At 31.6% G+C, this 26,975-nt stretch overlaps 1 protein-coding gene across 2 annotated transcripts in view; it reads right to left on the reverse strand.

Moving 5' to 3' along the window:
• CSMD3 (CUB and Sushi multiple domains 3) overlaps positions 1 to 26,975 on the reverse strand; it is a 1,575,929-nt gene that overhangs the window by 1,294,915 nt on the left and 254,039 nt on the right. For both annotated transcript variants that reach the window (XM_031954893.1, XM_031954946.1), the window contains exon 3: positions 22,924 to 23,036. In XM_031954893.1, coding sequence (XP_031810753.1) covers positions 22,924 to 23,036 — 113 coding nt within the window. The remainder of the gene's footprint in view (positions 1 to 22,923; positions 23,037 to 26,975) is intronic.

Genomic DNA, 26,975 nt, shown 5'->3' on the forward strand with positions numbered 1-26,975 from the left:
GTAAATTCATCCATTTTGGTTAAATTGTTGGATTTGCTGCCATATATATAGGTGGGCAAAAATCACTCTTATTTATTGCTTTAATTTCTTTTTCATTTGTAGCAAGTTCACCCTTTTCATTTTGATGCTGGTGATTTGTTTTTTGTTTTTTTTTCCTTTCTTTATCTGATCAAATTAAACAAAGCTTTTTTAAAAATTTTTTTTCAATTTTGCTGGTTTTACAGGAAAAAAACTTTATCAGTTCTATATATATATATATATATATATTTTGTTTCAGTTTTATAAATCTCTCCTTTGAATTTCAGAATTTCTAATTTGGTATTTAATTAGTGATTTTTACTTTATTCTTTTTCTAGTTTATTTATTTATTTTTTTTTTAGTTATGTGCCCAATACATTGATTGATCTCTATTTATTTATAATATTTATTATAAAGCTATTTATGTAGCTTTTTTTTTTTTCTGAAGCAAGTGAGGTTAAGTGACTTGCCCAGGGTCATCCAGAGCTGGGAAATGTTAAGTGTCTGAGACCAGATTTGAACTCAGGTCCTCCTGACTTCAGGGCTGGTTCTCTAATCACTGTGCCTCCCAGATGATCCCATGTAGCTATTAAGAGATACAAAATTTCCCATAAAAACTGCTTTGGCTGCATTCCATAGATTTTTGTATGTTATCTTTTTATTGTCATTGTCTTGGATGAAATTATGGATTGTTTCTGTGATTTGTTTTTTGACCCACTCATTTTTTAGAATTACATTGTTTAATTGCCAATTGGTTTTTAGTCTATCTATTCTTTCTCATTTATTGAATATAATTTTTATGGCATTATGGTCTGAAAAGAAAGCATTTACTATTTCTGCCTTTCTGTATTTGATTGTGAAGTTTTTAATGTCCTAATGGTTAATTTTTGGGTAAGTGGCATGTAGTACTGAGAAAAAGGTCTCTATTCAATTTTCTCCAGAGGTCTATAATATTTAGATTTTATAAAATACTATTACCCTCCCTAGTTCTTTTCTTATTTATTTTGTGGTTATATTTGTCTGATTTTGAGAGGGGAATGTTGAGGTCCCCTACTAATATAGTTTTGCTGTCTATTTCTTCCTGTAACTGACTTAATATATTCTCTAGGAATTTGTATGCTCTATCACTTGGTGCATGTACAACAAAACTTCATTGTTTATGGTATACTTTATCTAGATGTATATTCCTTCCTTATCATTTTAATTAAATCTTTTTACTTTTGCTTTATCTGATATCAATATTGTTATTTCTGCTTTTTTCACTTCAGCTGAAGCAAAATAAATTATATTCCAGACTTTTACCTTTACTCTGTATACATCTGTATGTGTCCAATGTGTTTTTTGTAAACAACATATTGAAGGATCTGTTTTTAATCCACTCTGCTATTCACTTCTGTTTTGTGGGAGAGTTCATCCCATTTATTTTCACAATTCAGTTTATCAGCTATTTCCCTTCATCCTATTTTCTCACCTGTATATGCTTTTATTCTCTCTTTCCACCCTGTCCTTATTAGTATTTTGTTTTGTTTTGCTTTGTTGACCCACCCCACTCACTACTTTATCTTCCATCACTCCTTCCTCCTTCCCTTGTCTTTTTTCCCTAGTGTTTATGTTCTCCCCTCTGTCCTGTCCCTCCCTTTTCTTTCCTCTTTCTTTTCCTATTTGTTTATAAAGTTAGATAATTTTCTATATACAACTGAATGACTGTTAATTCCTCTTTGAGCCAAACTGATGAGATCAAGCTTCAAACAATGTCTACCCCCATCCCTTTTTTCCCTAGATTCTAACAGGTTTTTTTATTCCTCTTCATGTGATCTAATTTGTACCATTATATTTTCCCTTTCCTCTTCTTTCAGCACAGACCTTTACCTACCCATTAATGTATTTTTTCCTTCATATCATCAGAGACCATTCACAACTATGCCTTAGCATTTTTCCACCTAGGGATATAAACGGTTTAACCTTTAAATAATGTACATCTCTCCCCATTGACTTGTCTATGCTTCCTTGAGTCTTGTGTTTGTAGATTAAATTTTCTATTTAGTTATGATTTTTTCAAAAGAAATGGTAGCAAATCTCTTACTTCATTGAAGATATATCTCCTCTTCTGAAAGATGATACTCAGTCTTTCAGGGTAGATAATTCTTGGTTGTAACCCTAGGGTCCTTTGCTTTCCAGATTATGGTATTCAAGGCCTTCCACTTCTTTATTGTAGAAGCTGCCAGATCTTGGGTAATCCTGACTGTTGCTCCTTGATATTTGAATTGTTTTTTTTCTCTCAACTTACTGTATTTTTTTCCTTCAGATTGTAGTTCTGGAGCTTTGCAAACAATATTCATCTGTGTTCTCATTTTGGGATCTCTTTCCAAATGTGATTGATGGATTCTTTCAATCACTATGTCCCCCTCTTTTTCTAGAATATTGAGGCAGTTTTCCTTGATGATCTCTTGAAGAATGGTATCTAGACCCTTTTTTGGGTCATGGCCTTCAGGTGGGCCAATAATTTTTAAATTGACTCTTCTGATCTATTTTCCAGTTCAACTGTTTTCTCAATGAGGTATTATACATTTTCTACACTTTTTAATTTGTTTGACTTGATTCTTGATATCTCATAGAGTCCTTAGCTTCAATTTGTCCTATTCTAGTTTTTAATGTGTGATTTTCTTCAGTTAGTTTTTGTATCTCTTTTTCCATTTGATTGAGTCCATTCTTGAAAGTGTTGTTTTCGTTAGTGGATTTTTTTTTTTTTTTTTGAATTTGGCCAATTATATTTTTAAAGGATTTACTTTCCTTTTTCAAGCTGTTGACTCTCTTGCATACTTCTCATTTCTTTTCTCATTTTTTTTCTTTTACCTCTCTTATTTCCCTTTTAAAGTCTTTCATTAAAACTTCCAAGAAGCCTTTTTGGGATTGAGACAAATTCAAATCACTCTTTGAGATTTCCTCTGTGAACACTTTGTTCTCTTCTGAGTTTGTGTTTTGATCTTCCCCTGTCATCGTAGTAACTTTCTATGGTCAAGATTCTTGCTCATTTTTTTCCCTTTTTTTTTGTTAACTTCCTCTTCTATTACTTTTGTCATTAGAACTAAGCTTTGATGAATTTGCTTACTCTGGGCTTTCTCATGTTTCTTGTTCTGGAATTGGTGGACACCACTTTAGAAATTTAAATGAATTAACTTCTTATGTTAAGCACATTCAAGTAGTTTTGCCCTCTCCAATGGCCTACTTAAAAAAAGAATTGGCTTCAGGGGACTTGGTCTGAATTGGTTTTTAAAGCAAAGGGTTGAAAAGGAGATTGATAATCTGATTAGAATAAATAGCTACAGAAGGGGTAAAAGGAGGGAACATGCTCAATTTCTACCATCTCTCTTTTCTCCTGATCTTAATTTTTTTATTAAATCTTGTCAGGGTTTTGACCAAGATCCCAAACTCATTCAGTTCTTTTCATAGTTACAAAATCTGATCAGAGATCCAATGTGCAAGTGGTGATTTAATGGGTAGAAGGTGAATCTCAGACTTTTGAGGGTTTCCTAGACAAACTTAATCAGGGGAAATTTATCTGTGTGGATTCAACTAGGGTTAGACACAGAATATGGACAGTTATGGTTGGTTAAGGAGAGTCTCTGTAAGGAGAATTAAGAATATTCTCCAAATAATGATAGAAAAATAACTTTTTCATCATTTTTCTATCATTATTTTTCTATCATAACTGGATTAACAGTGAGAAAGGATTTATTGAGTTTATGGAGAGGGTATCAGCTGATTTGTTGTTTCCTTACCTTAGTCCATAATAGTAGAGAAAGTTTGTCCAAAACTCATTACTTTTTCTAAACTATCCCATGCTATTGACATCAACATCACTAGATCCACGGGCATATTACTGAGATTGATGTTCTTGTAGAAAACAGAAATTCAATAAAATGTGTAGGACACAGAGACATGCTGAGCCTGAGCTCAATGGTGTCCTACATGACTTTCTCAGTGATGACATTTCTACTTTTAACACTGGTTTGTTTCTGAGGATTTAGACATTACATTCTGAATTATTTTGTGGTTTGACTTATAGAAAGTTTCACTTATTGGGGGGCTTGGTATTCCTTGTGGATCATCCATTGAAATTACCTATGTTGCCAGAGAGTCCCTGAAAAGAGGTAATCTGGACTTTCCTGCAAGAAGGTTATTGTTACAAACCTCTCTAAATGACAGGAAGTCTGAAAGTCCCACTACTAGAAGATCAAATACTCCCTTTTATAGAGGTAGGATCAGCAGTAGGATATTCCTAATATATTCTAGATAGGGCACATCTATGTTTGCCAGTGACTAGCTATATCCCTGGTTGATTGAAATAATACTATGAACAGATGTTTTCCTTATAGATAATCATATATTGTCATTTTATATCCCCAATAGTTTTGAGTTATAGACAGGCTATTCTCAATCTCATTGTTTAAATTTCTTCCTGGATGGTTTAGGCAAATCAGCCTTAGAAATAAATGACTTGCCAAAGGACATATAAGCATTAGAGTTGGAAATTAAGTCCAAGTCCTCTGATTTCAAATTCTTTCTATATTTTGACTGCTTTTTACTTCTTTCAGAAAGAGGTATTTAGAGTTTCAAAAAACATGGAATGTTTTTTCATGGAATGTAGTAGAAAGAATGCCAACTAAGTTTCAAGTTGGATTAGTTGACTGCTAAGGTCAACTCAGAGAAGAAGTCTTAAAAAAGCCATTTACATTCTGAAATGTTGGAATGTTATGAAATGCATTGTTAATTATTTTATTATTAATTATAACAAGCTTATCTTTTTTTTCCTTGACAATAATCCTTTGATTTATTATTTAGGAAGATCTGAATCTTATGACAACATTATTATTTAAATTAATCCACTTTTATTTGGAGGATATCTTCAACATCATTTCTTAGTTTAGAGTGTGTTTACTATAATTAGTATTCTATATAGTTGTGTTGGTTCTACTACTGAGATTTCTTTGGAGATCTAAGGAATTTAGCTCTGACTTCCCCTAGAGATGTTACTGATGTAGCGAAATCCTAGGAGTTTTTCCAAGTTTTCTAAACTACCATTTCTAGAAGCAAACAATATGTAGAGATACATGATGGCTTTGACTCTCTTCTTGATTTTAATAGACTTCTGTGTTTATAATAATTAATGATTAGAATGTTTTTATTTACCTTGTAGAATACATTGCAGCAATATATAATCCAGGTTGAATAGTGTTAATAATGAAGGAGCCAACAAATAATTTTCATTACTGATTGATGTTAACCACAGAATAATATTCTGTGATGAGCTGTTGGAGTCAAATTTGCATCATTAATAAAATAACATTTCCATTTCTGACATAGTCATTCAGAGTTTTATTCCATTTGTCATAGTATATTAATTTTAAAACTGTCAAAATTGCCTTTAGCTCCTGTATCATAACACATTTTAATTATACTGACATGCTTCAATAATTCACTAACTTTACCACTGATTGTTCATAATTGTGTGACTGTAAAATGGATATTACAAGTCTTTGTCATATTGAATATAAGACATATGCTTACTAATATAGGATATTTACTTTGGCCATGAAAAAGGATCTTTTTGGAAATTTAAGAGATTAATATTTGGATCTGACTTATTTTTTTTTAATGTGAATTTGCAAATATGTGAAGGATGTGTGACTCCCTCTGTATGTAATCAAAAATATGGCAATTGCTTTAATCATTAAATTTTTAGCCCTATATGGCTTAGGCACATAGAGGAAAAGTGATTTGCTAATATATTTTCTAGTCATATGACCCTCGGCAAATCATTTAACTACTGTGATATAGTTTCTTTAACTATAAAATGAGGATTAAATGAATTAAGATACATAGAATACTATGAAGTCCTTAAAGAGCTATGAAAATTGTAGCTATTTTTATCATTATCATTATTATTAATCAATTAAATAAGTAGTCAGAAGGATTTGAACCCAGAACTTTCTTACTTCAAATACAAGAATCTTCTACTCTATGCTACTTCTATTTTAATTGTTGAATATTTAACATATATTTTGATTCAGATATGCAATCCCAAATAATTTGCTTTGTAGATGTCTAAATAATATAGTTTCAAAGAATATGCGTGTATCAGAAATGTAAAAGAAAATTTAATGTATTGTGTTCTTTTGATCTGCTATCTATTCAATAATAATATGATTGTAAGAGCAGAACTTTTCTTTTCCTCCCTGAATGTTTTCCTTTCAATTGAGTTGAATAATCTATAATATTTTATGCTCCAACAAACTGAAAAATATGTTACAGAAATCATATTAGAAGTACTAATTAGTTAAGTAGTACTTTTCTCAGTTTTCTTCATGTTTGCAATTTTACTGCATAAGGAGAGCTGCCCTTAAAGGGGAATCTGTCTTTAGTACTAAAAGTGGGATGGAGGGGTTGCTTTACTTCGTTCACCATGTGTTGTTGCAGAAATATCCTATGCTTCAAATAACTCTCAGACTCCCATCAAACCCATATTGATGGATATTGTGAATAGGTACGGATTCCTGGAAGCCATTTTTATCTACTCTTGGTGTAGACTTCTTAGAGAAATGAATGGGATTTCATTTGCAATAAATATTATGCTTTGACATTGAAAGAAAAAAAAACAGATTAATAAATGAAAAGTTTTTTATTTGGTCTTGTATATTAGGTTAACTTTTGTTCATAAATAGAAAGAAATTACCAAACAATATTTTTTTCCAAACCTCGCTAGGAGGGGAAAAAATGAAGATAAGGAAGGAGAGAATGTCTCTCTTTTGATGTTTCAATATGGAGATGTTATGAAAGCTTGTAAATGATGTTGCTAGAGATCTGGCCACTGACCAATATTCTTAATCCTGTTAGTCCAAATATTGCTTACCAAACACAATGGTTAATTTGAACAAGCTAGCTAAGGGAAGTGCTTGTGGAACAAAGGAAATATTAATACCATTTTTTTTCAGGAACAAAAACAGGAAAACAGTATATTTAAAATACTATCTTAAGAAGGATTCCAAATTATCAAAGAAATTCTTAAAATCCAGAGTAGAATTTATAATGTTGTGAAATATTGAAAGACATGTCTTGAATCTGGTTAGATTTTAAGTGTCAATTTATGGTAGCAGTATTATTATTATAAACTGATATTCACATAGATCCGTTAAGTTGCAAAATTATTTCATAATATTTCATTTGATCCTCCCCAACATCATTGTAAATTAGTTGCTTATTTTCTTAATTTTGCAGGTAAAGAAATTAATATCAAGTGTCTTATCAAGTCACACTATACTGTCTAATTCATATGGAGTTAGTGGATGATGGGTTTGTTCAACCCCTCAGAAATTTTTAATTCTCTAGAATGGAAGTAGGAAGGAAGGAAGGAAGGAAAAAATGAAGAAAGAAGGAAGGAAAAGAGAAGGAAGGGAAGGGAAAGGAAGGAAGGGAAATCAAAGAAAGGAAGAAAGGGAAAGGGAAGGAAGAAAGGAAGGAAAGAAAGAAGTTCCAAGAGCTCTTGCCGCTAGTCCTTTGCCTTTGCCAGCTTCAGCCTCTCGTCCTCCCAATGTTTCCAGCTAGCACAAAGATGAAGTTGGAATGAATCTGACTCTGCCTCCCAGAGAGTGGGCTTGTGGGTTTCTGACTTGTGAATCTCCTGAAGTCAATCCTAGTTGAGGCTCCCAGCTTATATGCTCTCTAAAGGTGTGAACTCTAATGTGTAAACTCTCTTAAAGGTGTGAACTAAGTACATAAGCATTCTCTCTGTCAATTCCAGTGACTTAGCACCTTGTTTCAAATTCTGGCCCAGAACAGTTTTGTATTCTCAATACTTAGCACAGCATTTGGCCACATAGCAGGTGTTTAATAAGTGGTTATTGACTTGACTTGAAAATGAATATTGAGTATTTCATAATTAATACTTCAGTATTTAGGATACATCCTTAAAAAGCAGTCTATTTTTGCTGATTAGAATAACAACACTGAATTAAGCTCTTTTTCCTTCTTTCCTTATTATCTATAAGTCCTTACCACTAGCATCTAGAACATGTATTAGGCAGAGCACTCAGCTTAGAGTTAGGAATATCTGAGTTTAAATCTGATCTCAGATATTACTAGTTTTGTGACCATGGCAACTCAACCAATGTTTATCTCAGTTTCTTTATCTGCAAAATGGGGACTATAAAGCAATTTATCTTTCAGGGTTACTGTAGGTATCAATAGATATAATATTTATAAAGTTCTTAGCACAATGCTGGGCACACAGGAAGTACTATTTAAATGCTATTATTAGTGTTACCATTTATACATGTGCATGAAGATTATAAGGTTCAGGAATTGCTGGGTAGATGCAATTTAAGTCCTTGCAAGTTCCCAGTTCTGTATTATAAAGCAACATGTTTGTTCCAAAGGCATATGGATAATTTAGATTTTATTTCAGTGAGAAGGAATTCATGAATAAGGAAAACTACTATCTAATCAGTCTAGCACTCTCTCTACACTCTTTTAGAGATTCTAAGTTTCTGGAACACTGAAAGATTAAGTGACTGCAAGGATGATACAGGTTGTGTATATTAGAAGCAGGACTGAAATTCAAGTCTTCATGGCTCCAGGCTACTTTCATCTACTGCAACATATTACCCTTTTATTGAACCATATTGCTATGAAATTCAACTGAAATTAACAAATATTTGTATTTTGCTAGTATTTGCTATGTGAAATGTATTCATAAATGGTAAGTGCTGGAGATACAATGATAAAGAACAACACAATCCTCAAGCATCTTATATTCTCTTTGGGATATGGGTTGTCAAAAAATATGACAAATATTGTATAAGAACATAACACCATGTAGGGAGCAATGATAGAAAAGGAGAGAACCAAAGTGTTCTAGGAAAAAAAAAAGACCTAATAAACTAATTTGAGGAGATAAGAGAAATATGTGTGTATGTATTTTATGAAATCATAAATCCATATAATCACAATGCATTTCACTCTCACTTATTTATCATGAAATGGTAGTTGATATATATATATCTATTTCTGTAAAATCATATTTTAGAGGCATTTACACATATTTTCTTGTTATTAAAAGTTTTTAAGAGGCACAGTTTTTTTCTTCTTGTTGCTTTATTGTTGTCAATTAGCAGTTATTAAGTATTTTACTATGACCCAGACATTGTCTTAAGTGCTAAGGATACAAAGAAAAGTAAAAAATAATTATTGCTCATAAAATAGCAATCTATTATCATAAATAATTATTGCATTTAATGGGGAAAACAACATGCATAAATGTATGTAAACACAAGATTTGTGTTCACAGAATAAATAAGTTGAGGGTAGCCATTAAAATAATGGAGGCTGCAGAAAGCTTTCTTTCACAAGGTGAGACTTGAAGGAAGCCAGAGAGCAGAGATGAGAAAGGTCGGTGCTCCAGGCATAAGCAAGAGTTGGTGAAAATGTTCAGTCAGCAGATGGAGTGTGATATATAGAAAGAGCAGCTAAAAGGTCAATGGGTCTGTTAAATTGTAAGAGTATAGGAAATCTTAGGTAAATATCAAAACTGGGGTCATAGACTTGTAAAATCACAGAATTGGAGTTTGAAAAAACCTCACCAGCCATTTAGTTTAATCTATATCCCAAAAAATCCTCACTAAATTCTACATGACAAATTGTCATTCAACTTACATTTAAGACCTCTGAGCTAAGCCTGAATTTTTCTCTTAATTTCAATTTTTTGCTCTGAATTTTTCCTGCTAGAGCTAATCCTAACAAATCTCTTTTCTATAGGACAGTATTTCAAATGCTTGAAGACCAATATAATGCTTTCAATTCATTCTTCTCTTGTCCAGGTTAAACAATCCCAAAGTAACTTTAAACTTATACTCATCTTGGCTGCCACCTTTTGGATACTGTCTTGTTTTTCTTGTCATTGCTAAATGACAACTATGTTGTCTAAAACTAAGCACCAAACTCCAATTGTAGTCTGACTAGGTCAGGATATATAGAGATTTTAACCTTTTTTTTTTTTTTTTTTTTTTTTTAAATTACTGGAAGCTGTATCTCTCTTAATATAGCCCAGGATATACATGAAGAGGCCTTTGGAAAACAAACAAACAAACAAAAAAGCACTAACTCACCCTGCCTCCCTTATTTCATACCTCTGAATTCCATTTAGTGAACCCAAGTGTAAATTTTCATATTTATCCAATGGAATTTCAAGTTATTAGATCCTTCCTGAGACTCTAATCTATCAAGATCTTCTTGGAGTCTGACTCTTATTTTCCAGTAAATTGGCTATATCTCCCAGCTTGATATCATCTGATAAAAATTCCATCTATGCTTTTTTTCCATATTATTGATTAAAATGTTAAAAGCACAAGTTTAATCACAAATCTCTGGGACTGCTCCACTGGAACTCTGTTACCATATTTAAATCAAAGCATTTACAATTGCTTTTGGATTCTTATCATTCAGCTAAGATACATTTAATTGAATTAGATTGTTTATTAGCTTAAAATATTCTTTATACCAGAAGACTACCTGTGTTTCCCCATTTCTTATCACAAGACCTGCCACATATTAAGCGATCAATAGATGATTGCTGACTTGTCTAATTATACTATTATCCAGTTTTCATCTTGTCATTCTATCGACCTTCCTGTTTAATAATTCTGTAGGTATTAGAAATGAGGATAGCCTGGTATAATTTGTTCCATGATAAAGTTGCACTAGTTCCTCTATTTTGTGCAGTATTAGAATGTTGGAGTCAAGAAGACTTAAGTTTGAATCCAGCCTCAGACGCGTGGCCCTGGAAAATCTTTTATCTTCTGTTTGCCTTAGTTTCCTCTTATGTAGATCAAAACAATAATTTCACCAACTTCCTAGAATTGTTGTAAGAATCAAAAACATAGATTGAGATACTTTATAATCTTAAAGCACTATGTAAAAGCTAGCCATTATTATTGTTTTTATACTATTGTTATTGTTGTTTTTCCTGAATTTTCACTAACCATTTCTTTATTGTTTGTAGAATTTTCTTTGCTAGATGTTGTTAGACTTTATTTGGATGGCTCTTTATCAGCCCTAGTAATTAATAGATTATTATGGCAGGTTTAGAACTTTTAGTTTCCCCTCAGGCTTAAGGTTGTAGATTTTTACAGTTTGGTTTATACAATTAATGCATTATGGAACAAGTTGATCCAGGTCTAATTTAATTTAAAAAATAAGTAACTAAACACAATTAAAGAAAAGTGTCTTGCAATGATAAATTCTGCCATGAGGAAGGAGAGTAGGAGGAGGCAGATAAGTTCTGCATATGCTTTAGTTGAAAGAACAGCTGGCCTGAAGAATCACAGTTTAATACAAAGGATGGTGGAGCTACTCGTTGGTAACAGCTGTTCTTGATGTTACTGCCAATAATTATTTTTGCATAGTTTTTTCAGGTTCTATCCTGTCAATAATGATATTTTCAGTTGGCAACTGAATCATTTAAGGGAGATATCCCACAATCCCACTCTCGGAGAAGGAGCATAAATAGAGCTTCAGGAGGTGTGAATTTGGATATCTCATACTAAACTCTGAAATTTCCCAAACGTGTGAACTCCAGTGAGTACTTAAATACTTCTTTCTTGCTTATATGAGCTCTCTAAAGGTGTGAACACAAGCATTGTTTCTATCAGTTGTACTTAGTACCTTGTTTCAAGTTCTGGCCAATAACATCTTCTCGTAGGATCAAATCAATCATAATGAATCATGCTAAATTAGATAATTATTGTCTCTATCAACTCTAATGACTTAACAGTTTGTAAAGATTCCAACATCAATCTGTTGAATTCTTAACTCCTCATAACTTGGCAATGGTTTCCCTATCCACAACCCATAGGCCTGGAAGTCACTTTCACCATACTGTTTTCTTGTGAATCCTGGTGTCTGTCAAGATTCATGTCAAGAGCTACCTCCTATATGAAACTTTTTCCTGACCCCATGATACCTGTGCCAAACTATTTGCTTTTCTCTTTTTTATTAACAGAAGAACTTGCATTATACTTTGCTGAGAAAACTGAGACCATTCTTTATGAGATCTTAGGAATTATAACAAGGGTTACAAAATTGATTAATTGAATCAATATTATATATAAAAGGAATTTCAAATGAAAAATATAATAGGACTTTCAAATTCCAAGATGGCCTTCACAAGTTTAATAAAATACCTGAAAAGCTACTTAATACTAGTCCTAAGTCTTTATGTCATGTTCTTCATTTTACAATGCAAAGTGTGATAGCACAGACCTTCTTCAAGGAATGTTAAGGCTAATGGGTCCCTTGAATTCAGAAGCTTAAATGAACTAAGTTGTTTCTGTACTATGTCTGCCAGCAATGATAGGACTCTATGAACAAGGGTTACTAGGGTTGCTAAGAAGGGGGAAACTGTTGATTAAGAATAGAATTGATCCTTTGAGTGGCAACTTTACTTTCAACTTGCAATAAGGGACATACATTCTTCTTTCACAACTTAATCTTCTCCCCCCTTACTTCCTTGTCTCATAGGAGAGATTTCCCTACTCAAAGTAAGTGATAATTAACCTATTTGTTAACCTATCAATTACTTTAAGTCCTTTGCCTAAGTGGAGAAAAGTCTCAATAGTGTTTGATTAGGTAGAAAGAAACCTGACCACACACAAGGCATCTTCTTTAAATTTTCAAGTGAGTTGAGAATGGATTGATATTGCAGCAGATGTAGTATAACAGCCATTTGGGAAGTACTGAAGAGAGATACAGAGGAGAGAATTCAATAAGATAATATTTATAAAATGCTTAGCAAAATACTTGACACATTGAAGGTGATTAAGCAATTCTTCTTCCATTCTATCCCCTTGATTGACTCCTTAGGCATCTTAGAGCAGAAAATCTAGGTTGAGGAAAGTGAAAAGGAAGGATTAACCTTCTCCCACAACTTTTCCTGCAATAGCCCCTACCTCGATCAATACAAACTGTAATAATTGTGTTGCTTCTCTCTGCAAATGTTTCCAGCAAACTAGATTTTGTTTCACTAACACAGAGACCAGGGCATTATTACAGATGGAAATAAACGTAAACTTAAGTAGAGAATAAATGTTAGGAATTTTCCTAAATGAGTGCTCATAAAAATTATGACAATTCATAATTTTTTTTGTTGTTGCTGTTTTTAAACAAATTGGATAAAATTGAGGAAGGAGGCAACCAATGTATGTGAGGAAGTGGGACTGGAGGTGACTGGTGGTGCTGGAGGCCAACAGGGTTAAATTGACTTGTTCAAGATCAAACCTAAATAGCTGGGTTCAGATTTAAATTAAGGTTTTTCTAATACCAGGACAGACACTGTCTCCTTCTAGATATCATGGTGTTGCCTCAACAAGGCTTTAAGAGAGTTTATTAGTATGATAGGTCTTACAATTATACACAAAAATTATTCACACATATGCAAACTGTGTAAACAACTATACGACAGTTCATATTTTCCTGTATAAGTTTTTCTTGTGTTTAGTATGTTAAAATTGTTAAGTTTGTCAGTGATCACTTAGTTTGCAATGAAAAAAGAATCTATATGTCTTAAAAGATGAAATGCTACAAGAAAGTAGTAACTCAGTCACTTCAATTGGAATAAACTGTATTTGAAAGGATGGGTAACAAACCTGGGAAAATAAGCTAAAACAAGATTTTGAAGGACTTTAAGTGCCAATGATTAATTCTTCCAAGATTTAAATCATTTATTATCTACCTTATTTTGATATATTTCTATGTCACCAACAAGTTCCTATATTTCCATAGGGAAGTATTATTATTCTCATAAGATATAGATTAGATAGATTGATAATATCCAAGATATATATTAGATCCACATTCCTTAAACTTGAATGTCTTTCAAAGTATAGGTAATTGCATCAAAATTGCTCTGTCTTCTGGAATGACATATTGCATTTTTTTCCTTTAGCTCTTTTCATATCCTACATAGATTCCTTGCAAATAAAGATCATGGCTAACACTAGAAATTTTGATTCATTTTTCCATTTGACTAAAGATAATTACAGGGGGAAAACAGAATAAGCTCATTATTCCATGCTATCATTATCCAGTATTCAAGAGAGGAAAAAAATAAAATTGAACCTGATTTGATAACCATCCCTGCCATTGTATAAGAGCAAAATGTATTGAATTAGGATCATTTATCCCGTATTGTGAAACAATCCAGATTAACATTTACTGATTGAGAATAGAAAAAGGCTGGTAGAAATAGTGATTTGAAAGATTTCAATTTGAGAATTTCATAGAACATAATTATGTCCCTATATATTATCTTTTCTTTTCCCACCCTCACCTTTATCATCTTTTAAAAATGAAATAGCTAAAATGAAGATAATAGATCATCTTTAAAATGTTACCACCTTCTGACACCAAGAAATATCAAAAAGAAATTATTTCCTAAGGATATATGCAAACTTTAAAAAAATCTTTTAATGAAATATCTTAATTCCTCATAATTGACACCTGTTATATAGTCAATCTAATTCAATTAAACAGGCATTTATTGATTTCATTCTTCATTGAAAAGGATCAGTGACTTTATGAGGGTGATGTTTTGAGTTGAAAGTAAATTGCATTTAAAAGAGACAGACCTGTGCAGATTCATTAGCTTCAGTCTTTCCTTCAGAGCCATCAGAGTCCAATGGTTAAGACATAGGTCAAGATAAGTGGCAATGACCCAGGATACAGTAGGAAACCATGGCCTTTTTAAGCCAAAGTCTCTCCCGTGTCTCAGTTTGTCTGAGGCAATGCACTTTCAGTAGTTAAAGACTAAGTAAGAATTGAGGCAAAAGATGAGCCTAGTGTGCCTTTACAAAAGAATCAACTGAGAGGGGCAGACCTTCAGAATTCCTGGCTAGAACAAAAATAATTCATTTATTAAGTGCCTATGACATAGAAATGTCTATGATGTGTTATGTATACCACTTGTGGTTTGTAAAACATTAATATATATTATTTCATTTAACCCTCATAACAACTGTGATACATGTGCTAAAAATATTATTATACTCATTTTTAAGAACAGGAAGCAGAGACTCAGAGAGGTGAAATATTTTGTCCCAAATCACAAAGTTAGGGAATTTTAGAGCTGGAATTAAAATCTATATCTTTCTTAACCCAAAAACAAACATATTATAATAAAATAAACATCAATAAAATATGAAAAAAATGGAAAGTTGAAAGAAATCTATAATAATTTTTGATGAGATTAGTCCGGTTCTTTTGTTTTTTATTAAGAATAAAAACAATAGAAAAAGTCTAGGCATGAGGACTTCCTTCTGTAATTTTGTAGCCTGTAATATTAATAGTATAAGGAATTTCCAGACAGAAAAATTTCATGTACTAAAGCATATCTGAATTTATTCTGTAAATTGTAAACTTGTAGTTACATGGGAGCCCAAGCCTAAGGTTAGTTTGCCAGTGCATGTCAAAGATAGGACTTGAATGTAACTCTTCATTTTATGTTATCTCTTTTCAGAGTTACGAGTTGACACTTTCACAAGATAATGTATGAGAAATTTTTGAGGAAAAGTGTTTTTTATAAAAGATGCTATGGAATAAGAGAAAAAAAATTAAGATAGAAGAATTTATTTTACTGCAAATGGCACAATCAAAAAGATTTTGAAAAAAGGAGTCAGACTTAAAATGTAAAAAGAGGTAAAAACTAAGGACAAAGCACACATATATGATCGGAGTTAGGACCTTCCATATTGCTTGATTTTGACATGGCAGGCATCAATGGGGAACAAATAGAAGCAATTGGGAATCTCTCACTTTTCTGAAATATCAGAAAACAGCATTTCAAAGATATTAGCATTCCCCATTTCAACTTTTTAAATATTCACAATAATAAATTGGAAAAGTAAAATAATGAGCAGTAGCAACATCATATCTAGGAATTCAACATCCATCTATATAAGATTGCTTATTGTCTCAGAGAGGGAAGTAGGAATGGAAAGAGAATTTGGAACTCAAAACTTTATATATACAATATATATATATAATGTTTTATAGTGTAATTATGGAAAACAAAATGTCAAAAAAGGTCCCTAATGAAATTTAAGGAGTATTAGTAAGAATAAGTTATTTCATTTTCCAGTCTGTATTTGTTCTGTTATTTAATGAAGTTCATGAAATCATTCTTAACTTTAAAAGGAAAAGAAAAAGCTATTAATAGGATGATGTATCATCTTAAGAGAAGATATAGAAGAACTCAATTTCTTCTAATTGGATGTGGAACAGTAAACAATGACTTGATAAATATTATAGAATTTTAATTTTTTTATTCTGTATTTGACAACGATGAAAATTTTTATATACAAAGAATAAAAATAAGGATTATGTCTAAGGCTAAAATTTCTTATTATCTATAACTTCATGTATATGTATGTATATATAAAAGCATATTAATTAATATAGAATTAGTATAAATAATATATAACATATAACACAACATAACATTCCAAAAATTCTTGCTATCTGGTCTTTTAAAGGATCGTTTTAAAAATATTCATTTCTTTCTTTTTTTCTTTTTTTGTTATTTAGGGGAAATCACTTTCACTTTCTCCTTCACCCTAAAATTCTCCATTCCAAATAGCAAAACAAAAAAACCCTAAATAAGTAAACATAATTAAAACAAATTTACACATTGGCCATATCTTAAAAAATTGGCCTTTTTCTGTATGTGTAGTCTATTAGTGTTAAAAATTGACAAGTATTTGCCTTTTGAAGTTGAATTGATCATTCAGGATTATTCTAAAGTTGTATTGTTTTTACCATGTTGTGGTCATTAAAAAAAAAACAAAAAAAAAAACATAATCTCCTACTTTTGTTCACCTCATTTTTCACTAGTTCATTAAGTCTTATTAAGCTTCCCTGAATCCATCCACTCTATCATTTCTTATACTGCAATAATAAACCATTACATCACATACATAATTTGTTCAGCTGTTTGTCAATTGATGATGCTCCCCTTTGTTTGCAATTGTTTACTACAACAAAGGTATAAATTCCTTTCCACACATGGAATATTTTCCTCTTTCCTTGGTTTGTATGATTCCTGATAGTTTTTTCCATAATTTTTTGACCTTTTGAGTCATCAAATTGCTTCCAAGAATATTTGGAACAATTTACAACTCCACCAATGGTGCATTAGTGCAAAGCTTCTTAAACTGTAGATCACAACCCCATGTGGGGTCAACTAACTGAATGTGGAGGTCATAAAAAAATTGGTAACAGGAAAAGGTATCAAATGTTTGGCCAAGATTTAATCCTTTATGTAAAAATAAATAAGCACATCTATCTCATTAGTATGTAAATTTGCTTTTATCTTCAATAAATGGTAAATTTATATTTATATGAAATAATTATTTTAAAATAAATATATTTATGATCTATTATCAGTAAATGATTTGTAGGCCTCTTATATATGTATATACCCAGGGTTGTGTGAAAATTTCTCAGGCAAAAAGGGATCAAGTGGAAATTTCAGAAGCCTTGTATTAGTGCACCTTTTTCACATATCTTCTAGTAGTTGTTCTTTTCTTTTTTTATCTGTGGATCTGATGGGTATAAAGCAGGGTATCAGATTTACTTTCATTTCTATTTCTATTGTTGCTAGTAATTTGGATCTCTTTTTTTAAAATTTCCTTGTTTTGTTTTATTTTTCTTTTGAATTGCTTTTTCATGTCCTTTTACCATTCATCCAAAGTAAAAGGTTCTGTAAGGAAGGAAGTGCTGTATATCACCCTTTTGAACAGTTAACAATTTCAAGGAAGCACTGTGATTAAAGAATTAAGTCCCCTTAATTCTTTGACCCAGGCTTCCATTAATTCATTGCTTTGATCTAAGCTATTGAGGTGTAGTGAGAATGGGCAAAGTTCATATCAGAGTAGAACTAAATAAAATCACTTATTTTTGGATGTTCTTTCTTCTAAGTTTATGCAAATACATGTATGCTCTATTTGGATACATTTGGCATTTACAATAAATTCACAAGGATAACTTAATCTGCATCAGTGTGAGTTTCCTCATCCACCCCTTGCCAAGATCTACCTAGTTTTCTAATTTCATTCAGTATCTTTTTTAATATGACCAAACTAGGAAATCATTTTTCCTTTGATCTTACATTCATAGGTAGCTGCAGTATTTCTGAATTATGACACATGTTGTAGTGAAAAACACATACATAGGTAAATAGATTTAAAATGTGTGTAAAATAAATATTAAATACTTCAAAGAGGCAGAGAATCAGAATGGGTTATTGCACAGGGTATCATTTAAGTTGAGTCTTAGTACAAGTCTAAGGTTACCAATTGTAAAATTGATGAGGGAAAACATTCCCAGAAAGGGACTAGCTTGTGCAAACATGGGTAGCTGGAAAGTGGAATGTGATTTAAAGGGAAGATCATGTAGGTGAGTTTATTTGGAGCACAGGTTGGGTGCAGTATACCCTACAAAGATAGGACCAACCACATTTTCAAGTGCTGAAGTTCTCCTCCTTCAATATCCAGATCAAATGCAAGCTCCCTTTGAAGTTTCTCCTGATCAACTAAATTGAAAGAAAGCCTTCTTAAATTTTTCCCGAATCTCATTTAAATCTTTATTCCTCCTATCAAATATACTTTGTAACATACTATCCTTTACCATGAATGTTACATGCTAGAATTAGAATGTAAGCATCTTCAAGCCAAATATTTTGTTATTTTTGACCTTTTTGTTCCCAATAGTATCTATCATAATGCATTACTCCTGAAAAAACCTTAAAAGATATTAGAATTAAATTACTAGATTTAAATTATAGGACTTAAATTGTAGACAACCAGTTCTTGGATAAGCTATTACCATGATAGAAGCTATGTATATTCTGATTTGTACATTGTATAGATTTATCTGAATGGTTTATGCAGAATAGTTTAGAGGGGGAAAAAAACAAACTAGCATTCAAGAAAATATAATCAGGAATGGGATCTGAAGTAAAATATTACCAAAGGAAATAGATTGCTATTCTGGATAATGAAACAGAATTAATGAGATTTAACTTTGTAATTATAGAAAATGAGGGGAAGGGTAAGATTTTAAAATGTGTCCAATATTTAAAGCATAGTCTATATGAGAACAGAGGTACTAAAAAAAAAAAAAAAAGAAATATGGAAGGAGGAACTTCTTTTTGTAGTGAAATTGATAGATTTACTTTGAGAAATGAATAATTGAAAGATTGTTGGGATAGTTAAAAAAAACAGCAGACAGTTGGAAATATGGATCAAAATCTTAGGAGAGGAGTTGGAGCTATAGATTTAATTCGGGAGTCATCTGAATAGAAGTTAAAGTTAAGTTTGCTTAGAAATTATAATCACTGCAAGATATAATTATGGCTAGTATTTATATAGTGCCTCCTATGTACCAGGGTCTGAACTAAGGACTTTACAAATATTATCTCATTTGATCCTTACAATATTTCTGGAAGTAGCAAACTGAGGTAAATAGAAGTTAAGTGATGTGCCTAAGGTCACATAACTGTGCATGTATGAGACACATTTGATATAAGTTCTTACTGACAGTATACCCAACAGTTTATCTATTATGCCATCTAGATGCTTTATGGAGGGTATAAAGAGAAAAGGAAAAAAGAGTAAAGGATAAGAAGGTTGGTCGGGGTAGGAGAATGCTGGAATTTATAGTTCAGGATAAGGAGAAAGAAAATATATAAGTTAATGGAAAGAATGATTAGAGAAGTTGATATCTAGTCAGGATTTTATAGTGATAAAAGTCAAGGAAGGGAATTGTGGTCAACTTCATCATATCCTACAAAGAAATAAAAACACAGTAAAGAATAAAGAAAAATACCAGATCAGTTTACTGAATGCTGGGGATGTTATTGATGCTTTTCAGTAGTATTATTTCAGTCATATAATTTGAAAGAAAGTCATATCAGAAGAGGTTAAAGTGAATGGGTACTCTTTCAAGAAGTTAACCTATGAATATAAGGGGAAGGAAAGTAATAGTTTTTAAGATTAACACTTGTATTTTTTAAAAGTCGGGATATTTGAGTGTATTTATTGTCTGAAGGATAGAGTCTGATGGAGAAAAAAAAGCTGAAAATGCAGAACAGATAGAAGAGGATGGTTGGAATATAATCGTGGATGGAATTGAAACTTGACTTTGGTAAGGAAGAAAGATTCTGTTTTCTCAGAAGTAGAAAGGCCAGAGGAGAAAGGAGAACTAGTGGATTGGAGAGGAGGAAAATCAAATGGGCTCATGATGAATAACCTTGAATTTTTATTGATATGAAAGATGAGGTCATTTATTATAGTAGAAATAAAAATGAAGTTGGAAATGAAGGATTTGGATGCAAATCTATTACATATTCGTTTTGACCTTAGGCCAGGTTACTTCTTCTCTAAAGGAAATGATTCCTCTTTGTAAAATGATGGATTTAGATTAGAAGAATAGTATTCAATAATGAGATTTATTGAAATTAAATAAGAAGGGAGAGGATTGAGATTTTGAGTACAATGGAGAGAGTTTGACAATGTGATAAAGAGTAAAAAATGGATTAATAGGTTTGATCTTGTAAAGCACATGTATAACCTCTGCTGTGTAGGCAGAAGCTAATATATTTCTTCAAATGAGCAGTTCTGAGCTGTAGGAGGAATAAAGCAAATTAAATATCTTTCCTACATCTGGGACCAATATAAGTGAACCCTTAGCATGGAGTGCTATTGAGCTGCCCTAGAAAGGATAAACCAACTTGTCAGAAATGTAGTATATTAATGTTTCAGTGTTAATGATCAGTGAAATCAGACCATTTAGTGAACTGGCTTCAGCAATTTGAGTCTAAGTGAGATGAGACCTAATATTGATAGACAGACAGACAAATAGACAGATATATGATAGACAGTGATATAGATTAAATAAATTGATAAATGAATGACTGGATTCTTTGCATTTTTAAATGGAAGACCTATTATGTATTCAGAAATTACATGATTAAAATATATATTTTTTTAAATCTTTGCTTCCCTCCCTATATTTTCCATTTATCCTTTTTAATGTTCTTTCCTAGTAACTATTGCCCTTCAAATGTACTCTACTATCAGAAGGTTCTTACTTGACTATACTATCCAAATGGCCAATAGTCCCAGACTTTTCTCAGTTTTACAATCAAAATTTAACCAATAACAGTTCTCATTTCTCAGTATTTTTTAGGTGAGTACTGTAATAAGGGAGTAGTAATTGAAAATGTTTCTTTGCTTTATAAAGAAAATTCATCCCTAAGGAAATAATATATGAACATTTTAAGCCGCATAGTAGGCCTAAGAGGAATGGTTTTATAGAAAGGGAACCTATCCAGCTCTGTCAAGTCAAATACAAAACTGTCTAGTCTGCCCAGACATAAGGTCAGTACTGCCTATTTTAGAGCTATTCATGTCCCAGTTTAAAATATGAAGCATAATATTAGGTCAACTCTAATAATGGTATTAAATATTCATCAACTTAGTTATAAATGTTAACTTCTTTGAGGTAAATGTCCTCTTCATGAGGTGAATATTTCACTCCATAATGGAAGTTACATAATGCCATAAGAAGCAATAATGAAGCACAGACATCTTTGCCATAGTTATAGATAACAATACCTACCTTGATGCATATCCATCTGCATTTCCTTCATGGTGATGGGACCTGGTAACTAAACTCCCATAAAATGTAAGGATCACATTTAATTTGTTATAATGTAACATTTCTTGAGATGGGAACCTAAATCACTTACTGAGAAGATAAACAGACCTCAACTATATACAAAACATGTTTGTCATGGTCACTTTTCTTACCAGAAATAATTAAGTTTTGCTTTAATGTACATTTTTTTCTCCATCATAAATTAAATTAAAAGGAAAGATAGGATTTGATAGGTATGCATATTGTAATACTCAAAATAAATTGCAAACAGGAAAGCAGACGATTTTTAAAGTATTTGGGAAATTAACTTAGATGGAAAATATGGGGACAAAACTATTAAAATAATAAAAGAAAATATCTCAAATATTGCAATGCACTTAAATACTGAGGTATATGTACTTTAAGGGAATATCTGAAATGTGTTAAGATGGCACGGAGAGAATTGACTTTAATTATGTTTTAAAATTTACTAAAATTAATTTTTTTACACTTAATAATTTTATAACACAAACATTTTTATGAAGTTTCCTTTCTGAAAACTAATATTTATTTTATAAAGGTATATGTAGCATAGTTTAAACTTTAGTAAAATTAATTTCTTTTTATATTGGATAGGAAAATAGTTCTGGATAGGAAAATACTGGGAACCATTTGTAATTCTTTGTAGGTTAAAAACAGATTATTTTTAAATAGTAACTCCTTTTAGCAAACCCCCAAGAAGAAAACAAAGCTCAGAAATTTCCATCTCTACCATTATTAAGGCAAAATATATTTAAATTTTTAAAAGGACATTTTATCTAATATTAAGAAGTACAACTATAGGAAATATTTGCCCATAAAACAGTTTGATAGTCAAATATAATTTATGAAGTACCTACCATGTGCCAGACACTGCTCTAAACACTAAGATTAAAAAAGGAAAAAAAATACTATATATTATTTATCTTCAAATAGCTCATATGTCATGGAGGAGACCACATACAAATAACAATGTACATACAAGGTACATTCAATGTAAATGGAAGAAACAAAACATAACTTTTATTCTGTAATAAAATTAATTTTCCTAACATGTTTTTGTTACCATTAAATTCTAGAGTTAACTTTCAAACAATTTTGTGGAAAGTGAGGATCATCATTTACCTTCATAATATACTTTAAACCCATGGGCACTCACTGCAAAATCACTGGTCAAGCGAAGTGAGAAGACAGACTTGGTACTTGTCACAGGTGGAGGCAGATGGAATCCTGTTAACCTAAGAAAAGTAATTGAAATTTGTGTTAAACATTCTATAAATATAGTCAAAAGTTATTAAGTAATCCAAAAAACTTTGGCACTTATGTGCCAAAAGTGATCTCTAGATCCTCAGTTGTTTGATTCTTTGTATCCTTAAGAGAGCACTACTTTTTCTGGGAAAACATGTCCAATGGGATTTTTAGTAGGGCTGTGTTATGGCCTATGTATAACATTCTGAACAAATTTGTCAAGTTTTGCCAATGTCTCCAAACACTTCCATGGATTATTTATCCTCTTTTAGCATAATTTTTTTTCATCTTTAATTCAAATGACAATTTATGATGGATTAGAAGAGGGAATAGAGAAGAAAAGTAGAAATTGGGGTACTATTTAAAAGATTGTTGTAATAATTCAGGCAAAGTAGATGTGAGTTATTTATCAAATTTAATCAAACCATTCATCAACTGATTAGAATCTCATCAGACACTGAACTCAGTAAATGGGAGGGATTGTTTTGATATAAAAAGTATGGATGTTTGGATAGGAAATCTAGGGTTTCTTTTTATATTCATTTTATGCATTTTATAAGCTTATTTTACATTTAGTAGTCACAATCCAATTCATACTAAATTAATAAGCACTCATTTTTCAGGGATACAAAAACAAAAATGAAAGGCTGTCTCTGGTCTCAGAGTGCTTACTCATTGGCAATTTGATCATTAGTAAAATAATTATAGAATTAAATATATATTAACAAAAATTAAAATGAATGAGGGGGAAATAGTAGATGTTATTTTGTTTGTTTGTTTGTGGCAAAGTGAAGGAACCAGATATTGATGATGAAATAGAAAAAAAAAAATATGGATTTTCTTATAGCTAATGATAGTATAAAGTATTTCAAACACATCTGGTCTTACTAGAATAGAAAAAAAAAATCCAAATATATTATTTTTTGATAGTTTACATATATAAACACTGTGTGATTTTTAAGACAATGTTAACAAATTTCCCATTGTTATTAAAAGGATTCAATATCATTCTTTTATTACCATGTAAATCTACAGTTCTCAGAATCACAAACCTGCATGTATTTTTAAAGGGCACAATTGTGCAAGTCAGCATTATAAGGACAATATCTATTATAGCACTGAGGACATACTTAGCATTCATTGAACCAGACTATCATTAAGTTTTATCCTGGGTGTAAGACTGGCACTTTTAGGACACTCATTAACCCTGAGATGATAGGACAATTTATTTTATGCATTACTGGTGCAGTGCACTAAATGATATCCTAGTGGCCTGAAAAGTTACTGTTTCCTCTCCCCGCCAACACCCGCCAATACATGGCAACCTTGCCCTCTTAACTTTAGTCAGCCAAAAAGATAATATGATCTTGTGCCATATTAAGAGAGGCCTAGCTTCCAGGAACATGAAATAATCCTGCTGCACTCTGTCATTATCAGTTTACAACTGAAATATTATGTTCAGTTCCGGACAGTCTACAACTGACACTGGCTGACAAGCTAGAGAACAACTATAGAATGAATGGCAAAGAGAATGGCAAAGAATGGCAAAAGACCCTGGCTCTTTGGTTCATTTGCCAGCCTGCCAGCCATAGTGAGCCCTCCTATACTTTCTTTATACTTTATTCCTTTCATCTAAAACAAGTCTAGCTACATTTACAGAGCCTCATTTTCCAACCCAAGCTAATCTAATAAATTCAATTCAAATTGATAAAGCATTTGCTTTGTTCATTGTATGTTCTAAGTTGCTTCATCAGATACTAGCAGTACAAAACCAAAACAACACATCACAAATTAAAACAAGAGCAGTTCTTACCATCAAAGAGTTTACATGTCTATAAGAGGAATAAGCTGCATAAATTATATAAGAATATAAGCAATCTTTTGAGGAAAAAGAAAACATTAATAATTAGGGGGATCACAAAAAGGATTTTATGAGATGTTGTATGAATTGAGCTCTCTTTGAAAATAGGAATTCTAAAAGGCAAAGGTGAAAAGGAGTAAATTCTGAACATTAGAAATAATTTGTTTCTATAATGGTTCTGAAAGAACCATTCTAGTTGACCGGTTGTTGATAAATAATTTTTTGCTTCTACAATTCATGATGACTGTCTATTATACAGCAGGTTTCCCAAGAGATAGGTTTTTATTGGGTTATTTTATCCTCTTGATTAAGAACTGATGATACAGAATAAAGGAAACAGAACTAAGAAAATGATTTGTACAATGGCAAAAATATTAAAAACAACTTAGAAAGAATTAGAAATTCTGATTATCATAATATAAAACACAATTGCAGAACACTAATGATGAACACGTTATCCACCTCCTAATATAAAAGTGAACAATATAAAGTGCAGCATAATACAAATTTTCATGGATATGGACACTGTAGAAATTTACTTTGTTTGATTATACATTTTTTTTATAGCAGATTCCCCTTTCTCCCCTCGATTGTGGAGAGGAGGCTCAATTTAACTTTAAAATAAAACCTATAGAAGTTTGTTTGGTTTTTTTTCCCCCTAAGGATTATAGGGATAATTAGCATCTAAGATGTGACTGACTCAATTATTCCCTGATTAAAAATCCAGTATGCTATACACTATGAAATGTTGAATATAAAAAGAAGCCCTAGATTTCCTATCTAAACTTCCATCCTTATTATATCAAAACAATTTCTCCAATTTACTGAGTTCACAGTATCTGATGAGATTCTAATTATCTGATTTTTCCAGTCTTATTTAATATTATTCCCTTTCATTTGCTGTAAGTTGCAGTCAAATAAACTAACCTCTTTTCTCAAAATTCAGTATTCAATCTCCTACCTCTTGTATTCTCATAAAATTTTTCTTATGCCCAGAGTGTATTCTCTTATCATTTCTATTTTTTAGAGTCTTGTCCTTCAGCCAAGGTCCAGCTAAAGAATCACTTCATTATGAAAACTTTTCCTACCTTGTTTCCTCCCAGTTCTAAATCTAAACTGTCCCTTTGTACTTCATGCACTTCTTTTTTTTCACTGTGTATTAAATTTTAATCATTTCTGACTCTTTATGATTCCACTTGGGGTTTTCATGACAAAGACAGTAGAGTGATTTCCATTTTCTTCTTCAGTTTGTTTTACAGATGACAAACTATGGCAAACAAGTTTAAGTGATTTATTCAGAATCACAAAGCTAATTAATGTCTGAGACTGGATTTTAATTCATAAAGATAAGTCTTCCTGATTCTAAGTTCAGTGCTCTATCTACCACCTAGATGTCTTTGGGATATTATATATAGTAGTAATAATACGATCATCATCATTATCTGAAGGGATGATTAAATGAAATCACACTTCATGCAACACACAATAGTTTGCATTTATATTAACTAAGTCCTGAAAGTGCCCTTTTCCCCTTCCATATGGAAAACATATTCTTTTGAGTAGAATAAAACTAATTTGCCATGAATGCATCAACAAAAGCAAGAAAAATTACATTAGAGAATGTAATTTTTAGCTAAATAAGTACTGTCTAAAGAGAATGAGAAAAATAAAATAATTTTGTCTTCCCATTGATAGTGTTTGTAATTAACCTACATCAAAGAAGGAAGTATTATTTTGCTATTTTATCAAATGCTTTTATTTTGAACTAATTTTGTCTTCTGGCTCACTAGTAAAAATCATACCTCTAATACATGTGTACATGTGCATGTGTACATGCACATACACAATGAAAAAGGAAAACTTCAGAATGTAATTAAATATTCTGGCTACCTTTTCTTGGAATACCACATATGAGAGGGAAAATATACACAGTGAATAATTAATACCCCAAGAAAAATCATCTACCACCCTAATTAAAAACTCATTCATAGGAAGGTAAATAAAAGAAAGAATTGAGGGACTTGCAGATTCAGGAACTCTGTGCCAGTCTCTAAAACTAACTTTATAT

The sequence above is a fragment of the Sarcophilus harrisii genome, chromosome 1 (assembly GCF_902635505.1).
Source record: "Sarcophilus harrisii chromosome 1, mSarHar1.11, whole genome shotgun sequence".
Taxonomy (NCBI): Eukaryota; Metazoa; Chordata; class Mammalia; order Dasyuromorphia; family Dasyuridae; genus Sarcophilus; species Sarcophilus harrisii.